The following is an 18,095-nucleotide window of genomic DNA, read 5'->3' on the forward strand; positions in this document are numbered from 1 at the left end:
CTCATCACTCCGAAGCTGTAGTACTGGTCTCCGATTGAGACAATTCAACAATTGATGATGATATGATGAGGTGAAAGACGAGAGTCTGCCTAGACGATTTCATGACATTCCATCTGTAGGTAGGTGGGCGAATTGGCTGACAGGACAAGAAAGGTACGTACCCATACGTAATGATTTGCTCCTTCCCCTGTCGCTCTATCTCGCGCCAAGCCTTAATGACGGTCTTCATTAGTTCATTAACACGTGAATCGGCAAGATGTTGGCCCGGGTTACTGTAGCTACTCTGATGAAGCTATTCCCAGATTGCAATCACACAAAGTCATAATGATACTCTATCATTACAGACAATTTTTGTTCATTATATGCTCAAGACAATTGAGAGACATGAAATGCATGTCATCTCCTACTTGAAGTCAGATAATCTAACATATTGTCTTCACCATATCGTCCTCCTATCGCCATACAGCTTCGGCATTGTCTCCTCTAATCCTCCTTCTCTTCAGTCTTCGTGAGAGTTTCGTCAACAGACTCATCCCAGGTCTCTTTCAGCGTGCCAAGAAACTCGTCGCACCATCCATTCTTCTTCGACTGTTCAAGCTTCTCATCCAGATCTCTTTTTTCCATATTCTCGTTGCTGGTGGGCTGCTCCTCCGGGATCTTTGTCGTCTCTTGATCACTCTCAAGTTGCAACTCTAGCAAGCTTGTCGAATTGGCGCTGGAGGAGCTCTCGATGTTCTCCGTCACCTTCTGGGCATCGGAATTCTTCTTCTCTTCTGGAGCGCCATCTACTTCATCGAGAATATCCTCCACAATTTCCTCCCACTTCAGATTAACGAGAACATCACGAGATACGTTGTTAAGCTTCTCAATGAATGATTCTGTAATCCTCTTCGCATGAAGAAACTCGCTATCAAGATCCGCGTCAGGTTTCAGCCCTTTGGTGATCTTCTCGCGGATCTTCTTTGCGAGCTCCTTCAGCTCCTCAGGATCCAGCTTGACTTCATCCTTCGCGCCAGAGGAAGCTTCCTCATCTCGTTTCTCCTCCGCGTCAGAGGAAGCTTCCTCGTCCTGTTTCTCCTTCGAGTCAGGGGAAACCTGCCGCTTGCTTTTGGAAACGATCACCTTATCCTTCTTGTATTGTTCGTAGCGAAGGGCGTACTCCTTGTTGAGCTTCTTGATCAATTCCGGCGTGAACTTTTTAGTGTTGATCAGCTCAGCCGAGAGTTTATCATTCAGGCCAAACCTCTTCGCAGCCTTCTTGCGGATCATAGGACTCAGTCCCTCGAGACTCGCAAGCTGTGTTTTACTGAGTTGGGGGGCCTCATCGGCTCGCTTGTGCTTGAAACCGATCTTGTCAAGAAGGTCCTTATATTTGGGATCCTTGCTAATACGGGCATACTCCTTGTTGAGTTTCTCGATCAGCTTAGGCGTGAACTTCTCAGCATTTGCCATCTCAGTTGTAAGCTCCGGGTCCATGTTGAGCTTTTTGGCAGCCATCATACGCATAGAGGGACTCATTTGCTCGACCTTGCTGATCATCTCCTTGGAAAGCTCGGGCTCTGCTCTCTTAGATTTGGGCTTGGATGTGAATCTCTCGATAGTTTTCAAGAGTTTTGGATCGCTGGATATACGAGCCCACTCCTTGTTGAGCTTCTCGATTAGATCATCGGAAAGCTTGGAGGCATTGGCCAGCTCGAGTGTTAGCTTGGGATCAAAGTCGAGCTTTTTGGCAGCCATCATACGCATGGCCGGAGACAATCCCTCGATCTTGCTGATCATCTCCTTGGTAAGCTTAGGCTCTGCTCTCTTGGACTTGGGCAGGAAGTTATCAATGATTTTCGCGTACTTGGGGTCGTTAGTCACGCGGGCGTACTCTTTGTTGAGCTTTTCGATCAGGTCATCTGACAGCTCCTTGGCATTGACCAATTCCAGTGTAAGCTCGGGATCAAAGTCGAGCTTCTTGGCAACTATTTGACGAATTACCGGAGGAAGTTCTTCGATTCTCTTGATTTCCTTTTCGCTAAGCTCCCGTACCGACCTCTTACTTGTGGGGACGTATCTTGGTCTCCTTCTGATGAATTCGATGATTCTCCTGCCGTCGGCGGTTTCCAGGAGGACGGCATATAGCTCGTTGAGTTTGGTGATGAACTCGGGAGTCAGTTCTTGGAAAGTGAGGAACTCCGTCTTGAACTCGTCATCCATCATGGGCAAAGCTGCTACGATTGCTTCTCGTTTCCAGGCACTGAGCTTCTCAATATTTAGGAGGTGGACGGTACTGAGCCTGGGAAGTGGCTTTTTGGGATCAATCTTCTCGAACTCTTTGGGCTTCCCGTCCTTGGGGGGCTTTTTCTTGCAAGGTGCTCTCGCCTCAATACTCCTCTTGGCCAAGCCTCGCGAGTGACGGTTGATGAGTTTGTATTCTCTCTCAGTGCTGTAGTCTTCGTGATGCTTCTCGTACACTAAACCTGCAAGTTCAACAGGTGAGCGAGCCTTGTAGTCAGTAGGCTCAGAGACCGGACGAGGATGGTGCGTGCCAGGAGCCTTGGGGTAGTTCATGGCAATGCGTCTGTGTTCTCCAAGCTTGGGTGCCAACATGAACCAACCTCCTTCAGGACAATCCGCGGCGCTACGGCAGGGGACTTCAGTAACGACGCCAATTCCTGCCCACTCGAAACCCGGGATAACATTCTCGTAGCCTGGCAAAACGTGGTTAACCGTATCCTCCTTGTAGTCGGGTCTTGTGTAGTCGGGCTCAACGACGATGTTGGTTCCGGTTATCCCAATTCGTCTGTGCTCTCCGTTCTTGGGCTCCAACATGTGCCAATGTCCACGAGGACATCCCTCCCTCTTTGCACAAGGAGCCTTGGTAACAGCTCCAGGACCTGCCCACATGAATCCTGGAACAACGTTTTCGTATCCAGGTTCTTTGTAGTAGCCATGATGCTCACCTTTCTTCCGAGGGTAGGGCTGCTCATTGGACTTGTGGTCATTATGGCCAACCTCTTGCTTGCGGTAGAACTTGGCGCTCTCCGTGGGCTCGTGATGAGATGGGTGGTATAGTTGATTGAGCACCTGGCCCCCATCCTCCTCAGAGTAGTCGGCTTTGTCCTCCTCCTCTTTAGCGTGGCGGCTCTTCTCGTCAGAGTGATTGGGCTTGTCGTTGTCTTCCTCGGGGTCGTACTTCCTGTAACCATACTTCTCTGCCTCATTGGGGTACCTTTTTTCTTTCTTCTCTTCCTTAGGGAGGTACTTCTTATAAGAAACACTCTCAGGCTGGTCAGAATCGTCATGTCTGAGTTTCTCAAAGGCCTCCTCTGAGAGGAAAGATTTCTCCTCAGGATGGTACTCGTACTTGAACCCGTAGGCCGCCTTCATTCCATACTCATCCGCACCTTTGGGAGAAGGATCATGCTTAGGGTGCTCTCCTTCGTCATCATCATGATACTGATTGCGGTCCTCCTTGTCGTAGTCAGGCTTCTTATAAAGCTCCCTGTTATGGAACTGGTTCTCGCCGTCGATAGAATGGTAGGGACCATCTTCTCCGTCGTATTCTGACTTTGGAACGGTCTCTCTCGCTTCATCTTCATCGAAAGGATGCTTCGGCAAGTACTTCCCTGGGGGCTTGTCGAAGTAGGGGAGATTGTCGTTCTCCTGCTCGTGCTTCTTGAACTGGGAGGGCTTGTCATCCTCTACTTCAGCTTCGTATTTCTCTGGAGAGTGATGACCGAAATTGAATATAGCCTCATCGTGCTGCTTGTTCTTACTGAACTCATGGACATCCTTAGGATTGTACTTTTTGAATTCGGGTGGAGGGTCGGGGTATTTGGGCTTCTCTTTAAACTTGTAAGAATGGGTATGCTCCTCGTCTGGATCAAAATCCTTCAATTTGGGTCGGGTTTTGAATCTAGGGAAAGGGCCGTTAAATTGATTGTCGGGGGGCCATCTCTTGGAGTTGCTTCCATCAGAGTCGAGGCTTTCTTCCGGCTCATACTTTTCCGAGTGGTCGTGGTGATCTTTGGTAAAGTACTTGTCGAAATCCTGTTCGCTAAGGCCGTACTGATCATTGAAAGCATCAATTTCCTTTGGCCCATTGTCCTTCTTGTGCTCGTAGTGATGCTTCCCGGATTTGTAGCTGTTGTAACCGTGGTCATCTCCGAGATTGCTGTGCTTGTCCTTGTAGTCGTAGTCATCCTCATGCTTGTGATGCTCATGGGGATAGTACTTTCTGATCTTGACCTTGGTGATGGTATGGCCTTCCTTGGGTTCGTACTTTTCCTCAACGCTGTATTCATGATGGGACTCGTGGTCGTGAGGATAGTAATGCTCAAGCCTATACTTGAAGTCGCCATGGTGTTCCTTAGACTCGTATTTGCCGGTCTCGGGACGAGGGTGCTCGATGCTTGAGTCTATTTCGTAGGGTTCCTGAGGTGGCTCTCGCTTTTTCTCATCTCCATGGTACTCGCTGGGAGAGAGAGGAATAGCGTGAGCCAGACCTATCGACGCCTGTATGGCGATGAGGACGGTGATGGACAGCCTCATGGTGAGTTACTCGCTCTTGCTAAAAGGAGATATGCAAGTTAAGTAGTACCCGAGATGTTCCAAGGATAAAGATGGTAACAGAAAAAGAAAGAAAAAAAGTCAGAAGACAGGACTAAGGGTTAACTTATAGCTAAGAGAGGGCATGTGTTCTTTCTGATTATTGCGGATTGACTACCCCTTCCCCTCTTTCCACTGCCGCCATGGCCTGATATCGATTTGTGTTGAACCGAGATGTGATGAAGTCCATCCCAGTGATTGGTGTTCACATACATAGAGAGTTTCGTGGATATCCGATCATCATGTTTCTCGGTATGATGCCACTCGCACAAAACCCAGCCTCAAACAATGAATCTAGCAATACCATTTGCCGTCGCAACGCCCCTATTAATCAGGTTACTCAATCATATTCAGCATAGCAATATTATAGGAACCTCATTGGGCACAAGTACGGCCTGTTATCAAAAGTGTGCCAAGAAAAAGTAACTTTAGAAATAGTATCAAGTCCAAATACCATGCCTGGTGATTAATCTCCCAGCCTCTTCAACTGCGGGGGGATGTTGTGTTCGGGGACAGCCTCAATCTTCGACAATATCGTTCGATAGATGCCACTTATCATCAGACTCGAGTCTTGATGTGCAACAGAGTTCCATGAGAAGCACCAGAGCCAGTTATTAGACACATTGAAAGCCGAGTTACGCCTCCCTCGCCATACCATAGGAATGATAGGACAAAAAGACTAAGGAGTCCCAATTTATAGCCAACGGCGGATAGCGTTTACCGCAAAGCGATATTGCACCATTTCTACTGAAGAAGAATAGAATTTGAGGTAAACGTCTGCTCATGTCTTGCTTCTTTATCAGGAGGCGCTCAACAAACCTTGCTGAGTTCACCACATGCTGGGACTTGGCGGATGAATGCCAGGATGCCATGTGAGAATACAGCTAGAACAAGGCAATGATCGAGTCTCTTAAACGCACTTGAGGTAGCATGCTGAATCACTTTACTGTAGGTGTTTGTTCTGTACATATGTACGGCCAATATCAAGCTCGTACAGCGTTCGCTTGATTTAATGTATCTAGTTCAGTACGCAATATGCATGTGACCAACCCTTATAACAAAATGATAACCTACTCCACGCTCCAGACTTCGCCAAACTTCAATCCCGAGGAGTTTGCGCCGACAAAGAAATAAGTTTATACAAAAATAATGCCATGCAGAAAACCATACAGGTCATGCTCCAGTATGTTTGGCGGATGCTTGGTTGATCAAGCGCTGGTATTTAGCCTCTGCCTCCTGCTCGGCATCTCTCGCGGACTTGGACAACCGCCCTTCCACCGGTGGCGTCTCTGAGTTCCCCTTAGATGTCCAGAGAACACCGGGTTTCGGTGCGGACTTTGGTTCAATTGCCACGTCAGGTTTAGGTGTAGAAGCGGTGGTTCTTGGCTCCTCCGAGGCTGTGCCGTCCTTTTCGCCGTCTGGAGAGGTCTTTGGAAGCCTCATGGCCAAAAGCACATACTCGGCCCTTGTCATATTGTCCATTACATCATCCATGTAACGCCGGACCTCATCCTGAGGAGCAACAACTCGTGCCAAATTTTCCAATTGGCGACCAGTCTGCGTGAAGAGGCGTATCGTGACAGGCTGGTAGTAATCAAGCTTCGGATCTCCACCATACTCTGAAGTGCTTCCCTTGCGAACAATCAGAAATGAAGCCACGACTTGTTGGCCGGATGCCGTGGGTAAATACTCTAATATGCTAAACTTGGGGAACAGATATCGGTCCCCACTTCCAAAATCGAACACAACTGCCGTAATATCTTGCTTGGGTGCAGGTGGAGGCCCCTTAGACCGTAAAGCTTGAGGATTAGGCGAAGATGCAGTCGAATTCGTTTTAGTATGGCCGTTAGGCATACCATTCGGAGCCTGCTGTCGAATTTGTACCGGAGCAGGAGAAGCTTGCGGTGCGCTCTTCATGTCACGGTGCAGTCTATCCAGAATTTCCTTCAGATCTATAGAGTCGGTGAAGCCTGGCCGACTTTCTGCGATTCTGCGGATCATGTCTCGAACCTTTTGGTCGTCCAAGGCAGTTTTGACAAGTTGTACGACGAGCAGATCGCTTCCATGAGGTGGCCGTAAGTCAGACGATTTTTGATTGGGATTTGAAGCCAAAACAATATCAAGAATTGTCCGGACTTCGGTAGCAAAATACTGGACCGTTCGACCATCCACTAGAAGTCGGTCTGCTGATGGTCCTTGCTGTCCTCCTGTTCTCCGATACTCTGCACTTAACTGATCGATTATTTTCTGGAAATGGGCTAGCTCGCCGTCTTTAGCTTGTCCTACAGCCACTCGCTTCATAAGATCACGAAGCTCCGCGTCTCCTGAGGCTCTTTGTGCGAGCAAAGTAATAACAGGGTCATTTGCCGATGGTTTTGCTGCAGGAGCGGGCCCCGAGGCTGCGGATCCTGGAGCTGGGGCAGGCTTTGCAAGACCACCTGCGGGTGCTTGGGCGTTCGGTGGTCTGGATGCTGTAGACATTGCAGGAGCCACCATAGGTCCAGCTGGGGCTGGTGCTGAGGCCGGTGCAGCCGGCCCAGAAACACCGGGAGGCGCATGCGCGACCGGTGGAGCCGCTGGAGATGGTCCTACGGCTTGTGGTCTTGGCTGAAATGTTGGGTTTGGTGGTGTTATGTTGGGTAGCGGAGCATTCCCAGGCTTCTGGGCTGGCGCCGGGACGCCTATCGTATCTTGCGGCGCTCGAGGAAGAGGTTGAAGTGGTTGCGCCGGACTTCGAGCTATAGCCTGGGATGGGCTGGGTGGTATGTGTTTTGTTGTCGCTGCCTTGTTCTGGCTAGGGGCGCTAGCTATTGATGCTTGGGGTGCGAGGAGTGGAGGCATCGAGCCATTCGGGGGCCCATACTGGATAATTGGACGTTGTTGCGGTTGCTGCTGTGGTAATGGCTGATTTTTTGGTTTCGGGTCTTTGACCACGTACATCGTAGCTTCGATTATATGAGGCTCGACGGTGATTGTCACATTGCCAACCTTTGACATGGTCTCCTTGGGCGGGTTTTTGGGGTCTTCGATGAGGACGCCCTTGCGCTTGTGCGGTTTCGTCCAATATTTAGCAAACAGACCCTCGCTAATCCATTTATGACGAGATCGTGAGAGCGACTCAGCAAGTACACCGCTTGAGTAACGCGTCAGTCAATTTGATTGTCTAATGCAGTTTAGCATGACGTACCTTTCGCCAACGGACTGATATTCCTTAGAAGAGAGATCCTCAGGCTGGGCTACTTCAACAGTGGGCAACGGTTTACCAGCTTGAACTGACTTGGGCAACGGCGGCGGCGGAGGCTCTTCTGGCTCCGGATCTAGGACTGGGACTGCTGCTGGCGGGGGAGCAACAGGTGTCGCAGAACGCTCTCGAGGTGTAACATTGCGCTTCTTCGCGGCGGATTCTCCTCGAGCAGCTGCCCGCGCGGGCATTTTACGCTTTCGCTCCATATGAGAGCTCGTCCAGGAGACAAACTACAGAATGCGCAACGGAATTATACTTAGAAGCGAAAGCCAACCATGATATATAAGGAGCATGCAAGGCGCGTCTGGATACAATGTGGACGTGTAGATCTCAGTATTCGGGTGCTTTCGTAATGAAAAGGGTTGGAAGGTAAGATGAAGCTGGAGTTGGGTCGGAAGGGCAGGTCAAGGGAGTATGTGGAAGATGCAAGGTGGGAATGGAGGCTCCCATTGGAAAGAGGAAGTAATAGAGCAACAGCCACGGCCAGAAATCCGAGGCTCAGTGGTGCAGGTCCGACACCTTCATAATGGAGCCCGGAAAGTAAAAGGAAGAGATTCAATTGGTCAAAAAAGGCGGAGGAGCCAAGCACTTCCAGTTCTGGACTGGGGCGCGGGCCTATGAATTTGGCACTGCAGCGTCTAGAGTGAAATAAGAAGTTGGGGCTCAGGGGCCCGACTTTACAGCCTGTCGAATGCCTGTCCGCGGAAGCGCCGCAAGAGTGACCGTGATATCAGATGAGTGATAAACTTAGTAGGTAGATGGAAATAAAAAATAGCAGCTGTTGATTAGAGTCTACTGGGCGAATTGAGTTATTGCATGTAACTATGTGCAGCAATATCATCAACAATTGTATATGTTATAATGCAACATCTCTTCCAATCAAGTTCATTTGTTGGCCCAATATTGTCGATTCGCGGCTCTTCTGTTGCTCGAGTGGGTGGAGCCACGGGCAGCCGCCCGCATCAGACGCGCCTCAAGATAGGTACTTGTATGCACCTGTAATTTTCCCCGCGTGATAAGTCCCACTGCTGATCACTGATGCTTTAGCGCGAACAAAGCAACGTCAGGTCCTGCGTCTTATTATTGTGGCAGAGTAAGGACAGGAATAATACTCACATTAATCCCTGCAGTCTTTTTACTTTTACAATTCTTTATAGACTCCTTATACTGTACCCGGCCTTTCTTTTTCTAATCCTATCATCACCAACTAAGTCATGACGTCTCTACATCCCGCCTTACGGGCTGTAATTGCTGTGGTTGCAGCGCCACTGAGCCTGTATTGCGTCTTCATCGGTTTGGGTATGACGCCTTTCTTTCAGAGACAGTATGTTAACCTCGATCTTGAGCTATTCTTTCTGACATCTCGCGTGCAGTTTCTTATACGCTCATAAAATCAACACATTATTATGGAGTAATGTGAATCAACCAGAACGATGGGGTTTTGCTCGTAGGTGTATATCAATCAAGCTCATGACGACGACTCATAAATGTTTTAATCAGGAAACCAAGTCACTCCTTTCTCGCTCAAAACTCCTGACGGAGAGACTATATATGCTTGGCATATTCTTCCCCTACCGCTTTATCTCAAGAATGAAGCCTTAATCGAATCACAAGAACCAGGGTTTTCAACTGATTTTACCAAAACTGAATCATTCCGCCTGCTAAAAGAAGATCCAGAATCTCGACTTGTTCTGTACTGTGAGTCTCGAACAGACATATAATCGCTTGATCATCGCTCACATCTTTTCCAGTTCACGGTGTAAGTCATGGTTATAAAATGTCTGCCAATATTGACTGACGTCACAGAACGCTGGCCATGTCGCACAAGCTATCAGACCTCTCAGCTACCACTCGTTAACTGACACCTCCTCATACCATGTCGTTGCTATTGACTACAGAGGATTCGGCCACTCGACAGGCTCGCCTACTGAAACTGGAGTAATTCAAGATGCTGCTACACTTGTGGAGTGGGCTACCAAGGTTGCAGGCGTCCCAGCCAGCCGCATTGTTCTTCTTGGACAAAGTCTAGGCACAGCCGTGGTCAGTGCAGTCGCCGAAAAGTACGCTTTACAGGGCGTTGAGTTTGCCGGCATCACCATTGTCGCAGGTTTCAGCGACTTGGCCAATCTTCTGTTGGGCTATCGTATTGGAGGTGTTGTCCCTGTCCTCGCACCCTTCCGAGTATGGCCTACGCTCATACGTTTCATTCATCGATTCGTCGTCGACAAGTGGCATTCAGATCACCGTTTGGCTAATGTTGTGCGGCACACAAAAACAAGACTCAGGCTCAATTTGGTCCATGCCAAGAACGACAAAGACATTCCATGGACAGAAGACAATAAGCTGTTTCGAGCTGCTGTCCAAGAGATGATTGGGGTAATGGACGATAAAGAATTCGCAGCTTGGAAAGAAGAGCGAACTGTCCATAAGGGAAAAGATGCATTTGTGGCCACTTGGACAGCTCAACCCGACATGATTATACGTCAAGAACTTTTCCCATATGGCGGTATGTCAGATAAATCTACGCGAATCCAATAAGTATAAAACAACTAATGCGCTAGCAGGCCACAACGATATCATGGGGCACTCACCTGTTGCGCTGGCCATCATGAGAGCATTTGACCTTCATGGGACGACTTATAATAATGACGACGATACTGATTCCAAGTAGTAACTGACTTGGAATTATAGCTCACGTCAGCGCCAGTACGAGTCTTTTTTGTTTTTCTTGGTCTTTATATCAATTGGTCGTTCGAGTGAGTATTCCTACTCAATATCTTGCCCTTGCTTAGAACATAATAGAATCGCTCTATTCTTTCGATTGCTTAAAATGGATATATGAAAGAACCACAGTTTCACGGGATAAATCGGACAGGTAGTCTCGTTCTGTAGTATATTCGTTTTAAATAGTATAAAAAAGTGTCTACTCTGTCAGATTCTTGCTTACTTCGTCAGTATCATGAGCATCCTGCTTCGAGTTGATTTGGTTAATATGCGTAGCTATGTACATAAAGATTCATTGTTTTACAAAAATAAACCGCAAGTTAAAATCTAGGTTTTACTACTTAATTCTTTTATTCCGAGATCTCCTGTTTGAAGTCGAATAGGGTGAACCCCTCCTGTAACAGGACAGGCACATGTTACCGCAAATATCCCACTAATAATTACCCCACCAAAGAGCTCTTGCTCGATCCCCCACCTCACGTACCTATCTAGTTGTTCGCACCTACATCAACTCAACTACACCAAAGGTCCATCCCGAACCATGTCTGAGGAGTCCAAGCCAGTTGAGCCCGTCGTCGACGAGACGAACGCCGAGCTCAAGGGTAAGGCAATCGAACAAGCCGATCCCGAAGCCGACGAACACGCCGAGTCCGCATCAGAGGAAGAGCACGAGGAGGAGCATGCCGCCGAAGGATCAAGCGACAAGAAGAAGAAAAAGAAGAAGAAGTCCAAGCGTTCAAAGGTCAAGGAGGCTTTGACTGGCTCAAAGTCCGCCCCGTCCGATGCCGACTTCCACAAGGCCCTCGATGGCCTCACTCCTCAACAAATCAAGGAGTTCCTTGCTCTGAACCCGGCCCTTGCCCAGGAGGTGTCCAAGGCCTCCAAGAGCGACAACCCCTCCGCCAACCAAGCTGCCGATATGCTCAAGAATATGTCCCTCCAGGATATCATGACTGGTCTTGCCGCCGGTGGAAAGAACGCCAAGGATATGGGATCATACAAGTTCTGGCAGACGCAGCCTGTCCCCAAGTTCGGAGAGGACAACAACTTGGAAGAGGGTCCTCTGCGAATTCAAAAGGTCGAGGAGGTTGACAAGGAGCCTTCACCTTTGATTCCCGGCTTCGAGTGGGTTACCATGGACTTGACCAAGGAAGAAGAGATCAAGGAGGTCTATGAGCTACTCAACAAGCACTATGTTGAGGATGACGAGGCCATGTTCCGTTTCAACTACTCGCCAACTATTCTTCGCTGGTAAGTTGCGGATCTTCTGGGCCCATGATAAGATTATCATTGTAGAACAATTCAGACTGACATGTACAGGGCCATGATGCCTCCTGGCTGGAAGAAGGAATACCACGTCGGTGTACGCGCCTCTCAATCCGGCCTACTTTGCGCTTTCATCTCCGCCATCCCTGTTCACCTGCGTGTTCGCGATAACGTAGTCACTTGTTCCGAGGTCAACTTCCTTGCCATCCACAAGAAGCTTCGAGGCAAGCGCCTCACGCCAGTGCTTATCAAGGAAATCACACGACGCAGCAACCTTGATGGTATCTGGCAAGGTCTTTACACTGCCGGTGTCGTCCTTCCCAAGCCTGTCAGCACCTGCAGATACTTTCATCGTGCCATCAACTGGCAAAAGCTCTACGAGTGCGGTTTCAGCCCTCTTCCCGCTAACAGCAAGCCTCAATACCAAGTCCGCAAGTATGCGCTGCCCGACGACACAAGCATCAAGGGTCTGCGACCGCTACAAGAGAAGGATATCGAGGCCGTCATGGACCTGTATCACCGTTACAATAAGCGCTTCGATATGACACCACAGATGTCGCGTGAGGAAGCTCTTCACTGGTTCTTGCCCAAGACTGGACCCAATGAGCAGCAGGCTGTGTGGACCTACGTTGTTGAAGTAAGTCTCCAGAAAGTCAAAACACACATGTACATTGATATTAATTCATTACGCAGGATGAGAACAACAAGATTACTGACTTCTTTTCTTTCTTCTGCATTGAGTCCACTGCCATTGGCAACACTAAGCACAACGTTATCAAGGTTGCTTATATGTTTTACTATGGTACAGAGGTCGGTCTGCAGGAAAAGTTCGACAAGGCTGCCCTCAAGAAGCGCCTCAACGATTTGGTGCACGATGCCCTTATCGTCTCCAAGCGCTACAAGTTTGATGTTTTTAACGCTCTGACGCTGATGGACAATGCGCTCTTCTTGGAGCAGCAGAAGTTTGGCGCTGGTGATGGCCAGCTTCACTACTACCTGTTCAACTACCGTGTTAACCCCATCGCCGGTGGTGTTGATCGTAAGAACCAGCTCGACGAGGAGAACCTGAGTGGTATTGGACTAGTGATGCCTTGAGGTAGATGTTTGGATCGTGCATATGATGGTGTAGAAAGAAAAAAGAGTATGGAAAGGTGAGGAATGACGAGATGGAAATAATTTCATATTTAGCGAGCACGATCAATCATGGGTTGGTTCTCTAACTCTTTCCTTTTCGACCGTATGCACTCCTAGCAGCAAACCAGTGGCTAGTCCAAGGTGCATAACGCGTGAAGCTGACGAATACATTTTCAAGTCTGTCGCTAACTGACAATCTAATTCTACTCTGTGATCTTTTGAGGCTTCAGAGTTTCCCATCTCATCCTCGTCATACTCGCCATCTTTGAGAGACTGGAATGTGAAACGCAGCATCTCAGCTACCATACCAGCCATGTTCGGATCTCTATGCCCCTTGGCGCGTGGCGTTAGTGCCGAGGTCAGGAAACAACGTCGCAGTAGACATAGCGAAAGTGACGGGTTGTGATAGCTCTGCTTTTATCTGTTCTCTCTTTCTCTCCACTTTGGACCCTGGTTCAACTGTGCCTCGAGAGGGGAATTATTTGCTTTTTTCTCCTTCGCCTTCAAAATTACATACATACTGCAGAACTTGTCATTCATCTGTTTGTGTTTTTTCCTCATCTTCTTCATTCCTCGTTTTTATTCGCGTAGTATACTAGTGACGTTTTGGTTAACCCGCAATCTTCACGTACCCAGGCATTATCAAGCAGCATCGTTGCGCTTCTCACGCCGGCACAGCTCAGACCTTCCTGTGAGCTCAGGAAGCTACACAGCCGTGTTTGCGCAGAAGGAACCAGTGATATAAGAACAAACAAAACTCCCGAGTATCTATCATGGCGTCTGACATGTGAGTCCTCGATCATTGTCCTCTTTCTCCTCCCCAACACAATATTCTTCATTTTTACAGCATTAGTTATTATCGCTTCGCTCTTTTTCGTCTCTCTTGTTCTTATGTGCGGTTTCAAAAGTCACTTACACGCAATGCGTCAACCTAGAATTGCTTCGCTTCCCTCTGCTGAGGAGACGCTCAACCATCCAGCCTACTTAACCACTCTATGGGCGCTGGAGCCTACTTCTCAAGGCAAACTGTCTGTGGCCGAAGGTCGCGGTGGTCCTGTCGGTATTGCATGGGAAGTTCACGGTGGAGGACCCGTCAAGCTTGTGGTACGTTTCTCCCGTCAAATCTCCTCAATCTCTCCGTCTACGTATCACGTCTCCGCCATTTCCGTTTGGTTGAATTCGTATCCAGTCATGTCAAGTGAAATGTGAGAGAACCTGCTAACAAGAATGTAGCTTGTTATGGGCCTGGCAAGCGTCAAGACTTCGTGGCAGCGTCAGACAAAGCATTTCGGCCATGATCATGGCGACAAGTACTCAGTTCTCATCATCGACAATCGTGGGATGGGTGCCAGCGACAAGCCTTTCGGTATCTATTCCACAAGCGGCATGGCGCTCGATATTATCGAGGTTATTGACCATGTTGGCTGGACGGCTGAGCGCGAGATCAACCTTGTAGGTATCTCCATGGGCGGCATGATAACTCAAGAGATTGCTATTCGCATCCCTGAGCGTCTGCAAACCCTCACTCTCATATGTACCTCGGCACGCGTTCAGAACACAACGGGCTTCTTGGAGACTATCGCGGACCGCATGGGATGGTTAGTTCCTAAATCCATGGAGCGTACCATCATCGACACATCTCTCAAGCTCTTCACACCCGAGTGGCTCGTCGCACCAGATGACGAGATACTACCCGAACCCGGCGTCACTCCGAAATGTGGTCCGCCTCCGCCAGAAGCTGGTCCAACATACCGACTGTTCGATTCCAACTTTCAGCGCTTCCAAGCTCAAGAACTTACCAAGAAGCGAAACCCCGAGGTGTTCAGCAGCACTATGCTCATGTGTCAACTTGCAGCAGCGGCTATGCATAACAAATCAGACGAGCAGCTGCGCCAGATAGCAGAGACTGTTGGGTCTGAACGTATCACTGTCATGCATGGAAAGCGCGACAACATGATTACCTTTCCCAATGGCGAGAAACTCATCGATGTGTTGAAGCCAGGTACCGTCCATGTTGTGGATGATATGGGGCATGCTCCTATCCTGGAGCGAGCAGAGTGGTTCAACAGTGTATTAGAGGAAGAGTTGAGTATGTGGACCAAGCCGAAGGAGGAGTGAGAGTAAGCGGCATTTCAAACATATGAGCGATCTTGAGTTTTGGTTGGTTCAAGGCAGAGAACAAGTGAGAATGTACGAGGAGCTATAATTGGCAGAGGGCACGAATGAAGGGGCTGGCTTACATGTCTTTAATCCGAATACCTAGCAGACGCATCATGACACAAATTCGCTTATTCCCTAGCAATTGTTCAGAGTCATCGAACTCGACTCTATTTCCAGCTTCTATCATATTGTGCATCATTTTAAGCTGTCTAATGGATCGTCCATCTTCTTAGCACTCCAAGAAGAACCCAGCCTCTAACTTTCAATGATGAAGTAATTCCTGGTTTTTGATATGCACGTCTTAAGAACCATGTCCAGGTAATGGCTGTTTTTGGGTAAGAGATGTATCTTCCACGCATCCTCCACTCGCGTCGAATTTTAATACTCGGTCTATAAAACCAACCCTTTCTATCATATGAAGCAGGTACTTTTGATTCATGTCAGTCCGTTCACCTCTCACCGGCGAAGCGTCGACCCTGCACCTCGCTCAGAGCCTTGACTCCACTCAAGAAGGCCACGGTGCTAAGACCCATAAAGACGGGCAGCAACTGGAAGAGGTTCCACTTGATGTAGTAGAGGAAAAAGGATCCCTCAATGGCGATGATGGAGCCGACAAAGAGACCGTGCGAAAGGGGGGCAGTTTGAAGAGCCTTGGGCAGGTGATCAAGGTTGCCGCCCATCCAGTACCACTATGCACATGTTAGCTCAAGATATTATGGTACAACAGATTTACATACCGCCGAAAGAAGCACGGGAAACGTGCACACGATGGCAGTCACAAATACAATAGTTATGATCATAGGAGGGCTCGTCTCGCCAACCTTGAAGATGTGGTGGATCTCGTCTCGAGGTCCGTATCGCAGGGGAGGCTCAAATGTGGGAAGGGGAGTGTTGGGCACATGATAGATCTGAATGTTGAAAACGGGAGAGATGAGGGGGTTGGATGAGCCGAAGGAGCCCAACACGAGGTTGACTTTGAGGAGTTCGTCGGAGAGGAGCAACGGAACAGAGAGGTCCTTGTGCGACTAGGGGATTGATTAGCTAGGCCGATGAGGAAGGAATGTGTAGTCACATACGAAAGAGGCCACGGCCTTTCCAGAGGACTTGATGTCGAGAGGGAGGGCGACCTCGATGCCAGTTGACTCTGTAATGACGATGAAGGCCTGGTGAGGTCGCTTCGCTTCCCTGTCTTCGGTCGTAGTCAATGAGACCTTGATAATATCTGCCTTTCCTAGAATGAGAGCATCCTTGGCTGGCTCCTGGTTTTCGAATCTATTCCAATTAACGATGTCAGCACGCATTCTTCCGCAATGGTTTTCCCATGATAACACCATCATGGCAACTCTGGAGAAGCTTACTTGGCAGTAGCGCCGTGTCCTTGCTTGGAGGCGACGGTAACGGAGCCATCTTTGAAGCCCCAAGACGAGGCAGCGCTAGCTGCACTCACCAGGAAAATAAGTGACGATGCGATTGAGAAGCGCATGATATCGACGTTGTCGCAGGTCGATTCGGTTCGAGAAGTTGAGGCCAAGTGGATGGGACAGGACAGCTTGAGACTGGACCTCGAAACAGTAGCGTAGGTACTACCCAAGCTTGGGTTACGTGGTGGAAGTGTGCAGATTTGATTGGTCAAAGCTACGTTTGAAGTGGGGATCAAAAGTGAGCTCCTGCTTCAGGGTAGTCTAAATTCAAGAGAAACACCAATTCGAGGTGTTGGGGGAAATAGATATTAGGAAGCTTAACTGCTCAAAGAGATTATTATTAAGTACTAATATTAATGCCATCTTAGATCAGTCCTTTGTGCCATCTCACTATCATGAGCTTTTTATGCAATGATCATAAATAAAAATACAATAAAATATTATAATTCATTTCTGCTGTAAATATTCAAGTTTCGAAAACAATCAACTAGTGGTAAACGCATATTTCTTTCACTCGCTCTTGATCTCAGTCTGGAAGCCCTTAATAGCTTCTCTCTCTTCCGTCGTCAACTCGATTCCAAAACACTCCTTCAGTGCCTCCACTCTCTCGTCCTCCGTCTTCAGCTCCTTCAACGTTATCGTCTTACCTCCAGGGTTCTCCTTGACTACATCATTAATCAACATACGCTTTCCATAAATCTCTTCGCCTGTCGTCGATGTCTTGCTTTCCCTCAGCATGAATTTCACCACTAACACAGTATGTGTCTGGAAGCTTTTAGGACTTGTGCCTGTGTAGCAGTTGGAAATCTCGAAATCGGCAGGAAGCCACTCGACAGAGTGACTGAAAGAATAGAAGCTATTCCAGTTCTGATCGGGGGAGTTGCGGCATTGGTAGATCCAGAGACGACGACCGGCTGTAAGCTCTGTTTGACCGGGGATGAAGTCTTTGATAAGACGGGCATCCTGAGTGCCCATGTTGCGCCACTCAGCACCCTCGACTAAAGGCATGGGCTTGGTAGGGCCATCACCACCAAAAGACGCATCGATAACCCATCGGGAGTTGTCAGGTAGTGTCACGATGTTGACAATGTGAACCCTAGTTGTAAGTCAGCGACTAATATTTCGGAAATAATAATTACGCAGATCAGGCTTACCACCCGGGATATCCACCATGGGGAACACCATCTTTGCGAAGACGGACTCTCACGCCAACGGGATACACCTGAAAACCAAGAGCTCGAAGCATGTAACAGAAGAACAGATTGCTCTCCATGCAGTAACCTCCTCTCCCATGCCCATCGAGCACAATCTTCTGGTACAGAGCCTGAGGCTCGAGAATGACATTGCGATGTGACGAGTAATGCAACGTCAGATTCTCATAAGGTACCGTTGCAATCATGTGCTGATGTAGCACAGTGAGAAAGGCATGGTCAAGGATAGGTTCGTTGCCCACGTAGAACTCTTGTGGTACTTGGATATGCTTGAGAAACTTGGCGACTTGGGCCTCTGAGTATATGGCCGACATGGTGAGTGTATAATATGAAGACTGG

The 18,095-nt window shown here is 48.6% G+C and overlaps 7 protein-coding genes across 7 annotated transcripts; 3 read left to right on the plus strand and 4 right to left on the minus strand.

The window, feature by feature from the left end:
- Positions 1-483: 483 nt before the first annotated feature.
- Positions 484-4,539, minus strand: FSST1_000599 (uncharacterized protein; the record flags this gene model as incomplete). Its single annotated transcript, XM_083232320.1, has 1 exon — positions 484-4,539. One exon carries the CDS (start codon positions 4,537-4,539, stop codon positions 484-486), a length of 4,056 nt encoding a protein of 1,351 aa, XP_083090781.1.
- Positions 4,540-5,769: 1,230 nt separating this feature from the next.
- FSST1_000600 (uncharacterized protein) lies at positions 5,770-8,046 on the minus strand (the record flags this gene model as incomplete). Its single annotated transcript, XM_083232331.1, has 2 exons — positions 5,770-7,729; positions 7,784-8,046. 2 exons carry the CDS (start codon positions 8,044-8,046, stop codon positions 5,770-5,772), a joined length of 2,223 nt encoding a protein of 740 aa, XP_083090782.1.
- Positions 8,047-9,054: 1,008 nt separating this feature from the next.
- FSST1_000601 (Alpha/Beta hydrolase protein) lies at positions 9,055-10,511 on the plus strand (the record flags this gene model as incomplete). The annotated part of the gene is made up of 6 exons (XM_083232344.1): positions 9,055-9,164; positions 9,214-9,287; positions 9,341-9,538; positions 9,592-9,599; positions 9,647-10,346; positions 10,405-10,511. The coding sequence occupies 6 exons, from the start codon at positions 9,055-9,057 to the stop codon at positions 10,509-10,511; spliced, it is 1,197 nt and encodes a 398-aa protein (XP_083090783.1).
- A 594-nt stretch (positions 10,512-11,105) lies between these two features.
- FSST1_000602 (glycylpeptide N-tetradecanoyltransferase NMT1) lies at positions 11,106-12,925 on the plus strand (the record flags this gene model as incomplete). Its single annotated transcript, XM_083232355.1, has 3 exons — positions 11,106-11,815; positions 11,885-12,467; positions 12,524-12,925. The coding sequence occupies 3 exons, from the start codon at positions 11,106-11,108 to the stop codon at positions 12,923-12,925; spliced, it is 1,695 nt and encodes a 564-aa protein (XP_083090784.1).
- Positions 12,926-13,885: 960 nt separating this feature from the next.
- Positions 13,886-15,082, plus strand: FSST1_000603 (Alpha/Beta hydrolase protein; the record flags this gene model as incomplete). Its single annotated transcript, XM_083232366.1, has 2 exons — positions 13,886-14,068; positions 14,198-15,082. The coding sequence occupies 2 exons, from the start codon at positions 13,886-13,888 to the stop codon at positions 15,080-15,082; spliced, it is 1,068 nt and encodes a 355-aa protein (XP_083090785.1).
- A 491-nt stretch (positions 15,083-15,573) lies between these two features.
- FSST1_000604 (Oligosaccharyltransferase subunit Ribophorin II-domain-containing protein) lies at positions 15,574-16,607 on the minus strand (the record flags this gene model as incomplete). The annotated part of the gene is made up of 4 exons (XM_083232377.1): positions 15,574-15,813; positions 15,862-16,149; positions 16,201-16,396; positions 16,483-16,607. The coding sequence occupies 4 exons, from the start codon at positions 16,605-16,607 to the stop codon at positions 15,574-15,576; spliced, it is 849 nt and encodes a 282-aa protein (XP_083090786.1).
- A 448-nt stretch (positions 16,608-17,055) lies between these two features.
- Positions 17,056-18,070, minus strand: FSST1_000605 (arylamine N-acetyltransferase family protein; the record flags this gene model as incomplete). Its single annotated transcript, XM_083232388.1, has 2 exons — positions 17,056-17,641; positions 17,700-18,070. 2 exons carry the CDS (start codon positions 18,068-18,070, stop codon positions 17,056-17,058), a joined length of 957 nt encoding a protein of 318 aa, XP_083090787.1.
- Between the last annotated feature and the right edge of the window lie 25 nt (positions 18,071-18,095).

Source organism: Fusarium sambucinum, chromosome IV, assembly GCF_050947815.1.
Source record: "Fusarium sambucinum isolate potato_lamoka chromosome IV, whole genome shotgun sequence".
NCBI lineage: Eukaryota > Fungi > Ascomycota > Sordariomycetes > Hypocreales > Nectriaceae > Fusarium > Fusarium sambucinum.